General features: G+C 42.2%; 1 protein-coding gene across 1 annotated transcript; it reads right to left on the bottom strand.

The window, feature by feature from the left end:
* Positions 1 to 428: 428 nt before the first annotated feature.
* cacng7b (calcium channel, voltage-dependent, gamma subunit 7b) lies at positions 429 to 8,102 on the bottom strand. The gene is made up of 6 exons (XM_018736335.1): positions 7,986 to 8,102; positions 4,077 to 4,272; positions 3,899 to 3,985; positions 3,584 to 3,724; positions 1,905 to 2,050; positions 429 to 1,236 (listed from the first exon to the last, which is right to left on the bottom strand). Exons 2-6 carry the CDS (start codon positions 4,270 to 4,272, stop codon positions 760 to 762), a joined length of 1,047 nt encoding a protein of 348 aa, XP_018591851.1. The 5' UTR covers positions 7,986 to 8,102; the 3' UTR covers positions 429 to 759.
* Between the last annotated feature and the right edge of the window lie 775 nt (positions 8,103 to 8,877).

Below are 8,877 nucleotides of genomic sequence, written 5' to 3'. Positions count from 1 at the left end.
TGATTATCATCATCATTACGACCAACAAAGTCAGATGATTCGTTATTACACTATCAGTTATTGAATGCATATGTGTATATGCAACACAGTGCTTTCTCCATGTACGCTGGTACAAATTTGCCAACACGCTCAATAAAATGGTGATTTCAAGAATTAAACATTTTAAAACTAATTTTAAAATTGTTTCATTGAAATTAACGTTTTTGCATGGAGAAAGAATAAATGTCCATCTCGTAATAAAATAATTCTATAAATAATCCTGGTATATATAATGATTTCCATTAAAGAAAGCAGGAAATGAAAAAAAATACCCAATTCTACTGCTGAAAAGAAGAAATAAACAGTAGTTTGTAAAAAATAATGTAGTCACTATAGTCAGTTTACCTACAATGTATATAAATGTATATGTATTTTAGTTATTTCCTGTTGTGTAATTGTATTTTGCAGTGTAAATTTCATGTGAAAGTACAAACCTGTCTCATGGTGTTCAGTCTCCCTTCATTTTTCCTCCTTTTCCTGCTTTCTCTCTGCCTGATCCACTTACTCCCCTTCAGCAAATGTGTAAATCCTTACTGCGGTAATTCATGTCCTCCCCATATATTCTAGGGTCTGGTACATTCTCCATCTCTCCCTGTAACCTTCAATCTTCCTTCAGTAAAGCTCCCTGTGCCCGCCTCCCCATCCCCTCGTATGTATCCGTGGAGTAATGTTTTGCACTCTATCTGTTGTGACCCCCCCTTTAACCCCAACTGCCATGCTCTAACAGGGAGAGGCGCTCATCCGGAGGTGCGTGTGGTACCTGGGTGGGGGCACGGCAAGGGGGAGCACTTGAGGGGAACTGATGGGCATAGAAGTGGGGGCATGGGAGAGGGTGTGGGTGGAATGGACAGAGTGAGAGTGGGAGGGATATGACGATGGAGGTGGCATCTGGTAGCTGGGCCCAGAGGAGGAGCCTGAGGAAGCCCCAATTGCCCCTGCAGGGGCATTCTGCTGAGGATTGTTTTTGGGTGGAGGTGGAGGTGGTGGAGTCTGATTGAGCTGGATGGAAATATCACTGGAGACCTCTGATGCACTGCGGCCTCTCTGCGGAGGAGGCCAAGACTCTGGGTGCAAGAACTGCCCACTGTAATCACTACACTCTGACAAGCGGGGGCGGTAGAGGGCTGGATGAGGACGGTACATTTCCTCCTCTGCATAGCGCTTCATGAAGAGGTAAACAGACATCACCCCTGCACCCTGAAAGACAGAGAGAGAGCAGGACAGTAGCTGAGCACAGTCATGCTGGCTGACTGCAATGGACATTGCAGTACATTACCACATTAATGCTGACTGGGAGAAAGTGTATGTGAGGGGGATAAGCACGGAGAACCTGTCAGATAAGTATAAAATACTGCACTGCTGTCCCATGTGTACACGCCTGCTCCAAGGTCTGTTTGGTTTAATAGCTTATTTCACTTCTAGTTCTATTAGATGGAGAGCTGATGTTTATAATAAGCCATTTCAATATGCAGAAATTTGCGGTGTTAAAGCGTAGAACTTACTGCCCAGTTATAGGATCATTCAAAATTTAAGAGATAAGCTAATTAAGGTTCAGTCACGATAAAAAATGAAAATATAATCAGAATAAACTGGTAGGTTGTGTGGTCTAAGCTGAATTTGTGCCTGTCTCACCATTTTCCATATGGTAATGCTGGTGAAAGTCCTCCCCAGAAGAAAGTATAGTTACACTAAGTGACCGACTGGTTCATCTGTACACCATGACACACCCTCTTCCCGCAACAATATAGATTTTAGTGGAATACCAACATTGTAGGTAGCAGGCTTCCAACTGTCAGAGGAGCAGAAAATTCTACTGTGAGATGGGTGGCGGGCGGCAGGGGAGCAGCACTGGGGGTCGGTCTCACCTCTTTGAGCAGGAAAGAGCTGGCGGCAAAGGCAAAAGACCAGCCGTAGCGGTAGTGGAAGAACTGTTCGGGCTCCCGTGGCCTGTTCATCACCTCGTCATTGATGCAGGAGATGTAGAGCACCAGCCCCACCACCAGACTGAGCCCTGGGAGACAGGAACGTGGGGAGGGGGTACTGGCATCATTCCTTAACACTATGTTCAAAATGTCTGTAACACAACAGCAATGTAGTCTGCTACTTACAGCTTCTACTTGTTAAGCTGTTAAAATGATTTAAGTTTTCTTTCTTTGCAGATACTTTACAAATGATAATGGCTTGAAACTGCAGCTGCCTACATCACTTTCTAGTTTTGCACCATCACCAGGAGCCCTGAACCGGCACTCCCTACTTATCTAGCTCTTTGACCTTCCTTGACAAATGCTATTTCTTGCTTTGCCAAACGACAGCTCCTACTGTGTACTATTTCCACACTTATAGACTCCAGCAGCACTTTGAGCACCTGGTCATGGCACCCAGACAAAACTGCTTGACACAAATTTAGCTACATGAATGTAACGGCGCCTTATAGTATTATGACATGCCAAAACAAAAAAAAAAAATATATAATATTTTTCATATGTCATCATTTTCATGAAGACAGTGGTTCACAGTTCTGATACTTATGGTCCCTTGTGTATGTCAATCTTTCTTCCAACTGAGCTGCTGATTAAGTTGGTTTGATTCAGATATTACTGAATAAAGTGCCCAGATGAATCATGGTAAAAATGAACATTTTACTTGAGGAATTTAAAAGTTTTCAATCGTGTTACTTGCCACTGCGCTTGCAAATAACCCGTTATGGTGAAGATATTAAAAAACTGTCTAATAATGCATACCCTTAATTTGATGATTTGTGTAATTTAAGAGAAAAAATATTACTGTACTTACATGAAGGATCAAATCATCTGAATTATGTAACTGATCAAAGAATGATGACACACATTGATTTTAATCACTGTTTGGTAAGAATCACACACTGCCTGGATTAACGTAAGGGATTAATGTATCAGAGAACTATAGACGCGACAACTGGGATTGTGAAGGGTTATTTATCGGGGTAATCTTTGTTATAATTACAAGAAGCTTAAGGCATTACTAAAAAGGCAGCACTCGTATTGCTGTCAAAGTCTTATAAAAGCATTCTAATGGAAATATGAACCCATTACCAAACTGTGACAGTACATCAGCTAGAGAAGTGTCAATAAGCTAAGACACTATAATTCTTGCCGGCCAGGGAATAAAACAACACCTTCTCATATTGTATAGCCTTAGCTGTGCAACTGCAATAGACAGTGTTCTAGTAACGGCAACAGCAGTTATACAGCAGTGCTTAATAATAAAAGAAAGTCTGAACTAGTTACTTGAACAAAGCACGTCACTTTGTACAAGGCACATGTCACTTTAAGCAAATAACAATATACTCAAAACAGTTATTTAGTTTATTACTGCTCCTATAGCTAGCATCTAGTGTCTGTAGTCTAGTCTCCTGTGTCTAATGTTGTATTTATTTTTGTTTTACAAATGCACTGTATGTTTTGTGTGGCACAGAGATCCAAAGAGAAACGGAATTTCATTCCCCTGTATGTGTAACTCACATATAGGCAGAATGGCAATAAAGTTGACTTTGTCTTTTACTTACCTGACAGAATGAAGAAAATACCCGAAACAAAAGCTAGAATTGTCCGCTGAGGGCGGATGTGACCAATGTTGCTAATGACAAAGCCAGTGAAGACAAAGAGCAGGGACACCATGGGGAAAGGTGTGGCTGTCCTCACCATCTCTGGAAAAAGAGAAACCAAAGAGCACGCGCAGAAGCCAAAGTCATATCTACAGTTACCTGCAGTGTAAAAATGGGGACACAGTTTACATAGAGAATAAAGCAAGGCAAATGTGCAGGTATTGAGCACATGGATGCAGTTACACAATAGTACCTAGTGTTGTGTAACATACTTACTTAAAATATTTGCAGTGTTTTCAGTCGTGATCTCAATTTCTGGCTCTGTGAAATATTCTGAAGCAACACATCTCCCTTTCTCCGTTCCTGAAAGGTGAGGTTGGGAACTTCAGAATCAACAATGCACATAGATATCAGGACTCGACCCTCAACGAGATGCAGGCGGAGTGAGGCTCACCAGCCACAAAGCAGACTCTCCACAGGCCCGAGTGCAACGCCATCTTGACTTCCAGGCTTTGGTTCTGCTGAAGCACGATGCCCTCCTCCATCAGCAGCCAGTAGTCAGTGGAGACAGCTACACCGACGAGGAGCAGACCACAGGCTCCGAACACTGAGGAGAGCAGCGTGAGAGCCCGGCTGCTGCACGAGCTCATCTGGAGTTGGGGTAAAGAGCAGTTTAGCAGCACCATTTCCACCAGAGGGGTCACTGATTCCCCTCCCCCAGTGTGGAAATCGCCATCCATGGTTAAAGCCACCAGCCACAGGGCTCCACCCTCTGTGAGTAAACACACACTGTTTGTGGACCATCTGTCTCCCTGTCAAGAGATGCTGCCAAGTAATAACATGGCGCTGAAACAGAGGACTGTGAAACCATGTTCATTAACAGCAAAAAGAACCCAACACAAGACATTATCTTTAAAAAATAATTGTACTTGTCTTGATGACAACGAATTTTTTCAGTGACTTCAGTAGGCAAAGATAACTAACACACCTAAGAATGCACCGGTGAGGTCTTTTTGGACTAAAAACACCCGTACTGTTACTATAGCTCATGACAGTACCTTGAATGAGATTTTTTGATTCAAGCATAGGATGAAAAGTTAAGAATGTGTTCACTTTTCACAAAATGGCTTTATATTACACTGTACAGTTTGAAAGTTGATTTAAATTGTGAAAAATATATACATAAAAACAAACCTATAGGACATACTAAAAAAATACTTTTTAGAATGCCCAAGATGGGTCAAAATGACCTATCAGTGTTTTATAAACTATCCTATGTCTTCCGAAAGAAGAACTGTCTATTTCTGGGGTTGTATGTGGTGTTAATGTTTTGATTAGCATATCAAAATGCTCCGTTTTGCTTTATGGTCATTTTGCCCCGTTTTATGTTTATAACAGAGTAGTTAGCATATCAGATCAAAGTGGGGTCATCTTGACCTCACTTTGGCACCCTAAGGTTTAAGGGTAAAAACAAACACCGCGTGTGTATTGTAATACCCATTACATTTTGTAAAAATATGAAAAAAATGAAACATTTTACATTTTACAACTATACATTTTATAACTATACCTCATAAATACATGTCTGGGGCTATATCTTGCGTATGTGTTTTAAGAGTACTGAATTTAAAGAAATAATAACTATAACACCAAATTTTTCAGGTTGTTTCTTTGATATTTCAAGCCTCTCAAAAGGTAGTTGAATATATTTTGGGGATTGCAAATTATGATGCTAAACACATTTGCTCCCATAGCAAAAATCTGTTCAGGTCTTCGCAGGTCTTTGCAAAGGGTTAAGGTATTATTACAGTAATATACCTGATCAGCTATAGATCTAGTTAGAAGCATTTCTTGAGGCATTTAAAGACCTTTCTTAATTGCATGGCTGTAAGCATCACCTGCAACTAGTATCAAAGGGTTGGAGCAGCAAAGTTCAATGGGAAGTGCAATTGTTGTGTGCTGAATACGGATCGTACGCTGAATGGCGTTTTGTGCGGGAAGGTCCATTAAGAAGAGAACAAAGCAGAAACAAAGCAACAAAAAATGCAACCAAAAAGATGAAGAGGCTAAAGTCCTTTCTGACACACTGGTATGTCACAGAAATAACATGAATGAAAACAGAAAAAGTGGTGACACACTAACTGCCCCTCTCAATGCCGACACTCTGACCTGCTCGCGCTCTTAATGCTGACACCCTGACTCTCACTGCCTCAGTTTAAATACATTTTAATTTGCCTGACATGAGAGCAAAGCACGCTACCAAAGCAGATTTAAAATACTGAAACAAAAGATTAACCTGACACAGAGTAACTACAAAATACCTTCTGCATTTTCTAAAAAGCAAAAAGAATTTCCGTGCATGATAGATATACTGTACGTACTAAGAGTAATGACAGGAAAATAATTCTGCATGCAATAATAAGTATCTAGATCGACTTGTTAGGTATTTGGGGAACCAAAAATATTGGCAGTAAAACAGTGAAGTTGCACATAAATATTTGGAGGGACATATTAAGATTGCAGGGAGGCACACTGGCACAGAGGGTAGCACTGGTGTCTCACAGCTCCTGGGGTACAGGTTCCCTTGTGGGATAAAATCTGGCTCAGTCTGTGTGGAGTTTACTCCAATCCCCATGGGGGTGCATGGATTTCCTCCAAATACTCTAGTTTCCTCCCACAGTACAAAGACACGTGTTTCAGGTGAATTGGTGACTCTAAACTGCCCTTAGTTTGTATGACTGTGTGTGACACACACTCTGCTATGGACTTCTGTACTCTGCCTTATACCCTATGCCTGGAAATCAGGCGGTTTTTTTTACATTGCATAGGTGGAATGGACATTAGCGTTGCCTGAACACCTGAAAACCATTCTTTTTACACCTATGAACTGAACTATAATGCAAAGTAAACAATTCTGAGTAACTTACAGTCATACATACACTGTCAGGTTTGGTTCATAATATTTATAACACATCTGCATCGTGTTCCTGCTCTCTTTCTCTCTGCCTGCCTCTTTTTCCGTCTCCGGTCGGACTTCAGCTCCCACAGTGCACTTGAGCTTTCTTAGAGTATATTCCCAGGATAGGGGCCAGAAGAATGAGACAAGAGTGTCTTTTTAACACAATCATGAGATTGCACAGCATGCAAAAACTGGTTAATGACTCAGAAATACAAGTAATGAGAATCCTGATTAAAAAGTGCAAGTATGTAAAAACAGCAGAATTTAAAAAAAAATACATAATGAAGGAATGAGAGGATTTAACACAGTAAAAATAAAGTGAATAAATTGCGGAGAAAAAGGTTATACAGCAGGGGGGAAAACAGAAAAAAAAAATCTTTTACAACAGAAAACGATATAGGCAGAAAAAGAGAGTGAACCAGAGGCACCTAAGGTGGTTATAGAGAATCTAGGAAAAGACCTTGGCCCAAATAGGGGACCATGCTGCATCCACAGAGACCACCACCACGCGCAGACACAGCTCATTAGCATATGGAAATACGGACACGTCACAGAGTAACGCGTGTGCCGATACATGAGAAATTTCAGAAAATACTGTATTATTATTATTAACAATGTGAAATAAATGTCCGCACACACATGCAGCCTCTCACGCGCACACACACACAGGCGCACAAGCGGGAAAGGAAAATACCCGAGCTGAAGAGCGCTAACAAACGGCACTAAACGGTAAAATAGCGTGCATCGGTACCGGGAGAGCGCGCGCCGTCTCTTCCTTTTCGGCTCCCTTCCTCTCTGCCCTGTCCGCGCGCTGGGCGCGTACCCGTTTCCCCCACATCATCTCTCCAAATCAAATACACAGGCACAGTCACCCGTGTTACATCCACCGTGCTTCAGCACACATTCGGACATGCTCTTCGTCCAAAAAACATTTGAACCTTCAACCGTCATGCATTTTAGTCTAGTCAACAACAACAACAACAATAATAATAATAATAAAAATAATAATAATAATAATTCCTAGACGAAGGTGGAGAGAGAGAGGGAACACTGACTGAGTCTGACTGAACAGACCTAAGGCAATTTATTACACAACCATACATTTTTGATCCGGACAAGCTTTGAAATCATGTACTACTGAAAACATGCATATTTTTATTAATCGAAAAGTCTGTGTGTGTGTCAGTCGCCAAGCAATCAATGCTCACAGCGGGAATAGTGGTGCTAAAGACCTTGCACCGGCGTTCACAGAAACAATACAATAACCGTCCAGTGGCTGACAGGCGAATAGCCGCGGAATATGTTGCCAGTATGTTTGATATTACACTGGTACTATATCTCAAGGAAAAACAGCGTTAATTGTTAAAGCGGCGGTGTCTTAGCAGCGTGCCATGGTGTTCTCACCTTTACCGAAAAGCTGATTGAATGGCGCGCGCCCGTCAGCGGAAGGAAGGCGGCAACGTCCGCGCGCCACTGATGCCTCGTAGATTTTGCGGTTCTCCGCGACACCTCCCCCCCAACCCCCGTCTCTCTCTCTCTCTCTCTCTCTCTCTCTTTCTCTCTCTCTCTCTCTCTCTCTCTCTCTCTCTCTCGCTGAGCACTGCGGAGAAGCGCTCCGTAGAAGAGGAGAGGAGCGGTACAGTACAGGGTAAACGCACAGAGGGCAGAGGACAGCGTGGGACCCATCGGAGGAGCACTGGACAGCAGGGAAGACACATGGAGAATAGCTAGGGGGGGATTATGGCTTCATCGAGAGAGACTCGGACACAGAGATCATCTGGGGAAACACGTCTGACGCATGGCAACAGTGTGTGTGCGCGCGCGCGTGCGTGCGTGCGTGTGTGTGTCTGTGTGTGTGTGTGTGTGTGTGTGTGTGTGGGCAACCGAAGGGCTCATCATGATCTGTCATGTCCAAATCAAACAATAAATTCCTGGGAGACATAAGGCGCGCAGCGCTGTAACATCACACAAGAAGAAATAATATTAAGAAAACACACTATGATGTATTTTATTATATATGCAGCCATGAAAGTTGCACAGATGAAACATTTTTTTCCAAATAGTATCATTAAAAGCATTCTTTGAAGAGAAATGTATTAAGTATAATTAATGATGAATTGCCTTAGTATCTCTGTTTGTATGGCACAGAGGTGCTTTTTTTCAGTTAAAATCCCTGATCACTGAAGACAGGAATGGAAGACAGAGACTACAGATGTGGTTGAGGACAGCAGGTAAAGCAGAGGAGAGTTAATGGGGTTGATTCCAAAGCTCAGCAGTGAAGGACAGGATATAAGAG

The sequence above is a fragment of the Scleropages formosus genome, chromosome 18, assembly GCF_900964775.1.
Source record: "Scleropages formosus chromosome 18, fSclFor1.1, whole genome shotgun sequence".
Taxonomy (NCBI): Eukaryota; Metazoa; Chordata; class Actinopteri; order Osteoglossiformes; family Osteoglossidae; genus Scleropages; species Scleropages formosus.
Note: the sequence above shows the minus strand (reverse complement) of the source record. Positions and strands in the feature narration are given on the sequence as shown.

Bases quoted from the DNA above. Each gene is read 5' to 3' on its own strand.
- cacng7b (XM_018736335.1), bottom strand. From the start codon at position 4,272: ATGAGCTCGTGCAGCAGCCGGGCTCTCACGCTGCTCTCCTCAGTGTTC. The intron at 3,986-4,076 runs GTGAGCCTCACT...CTCACCTTTCAG, and splicing joins GAGAGTCTGCTTTGTGGCTG to GAACGGAGAAAGGGAGATGT. The intron at 1,237-1,904 runs GTGAGACCGACC...TCTGTCTTTCAG, and splicing joins GCTCTTTCCTGCTCAAAGAG to GGTGCAGGGGTGATGTCTGT.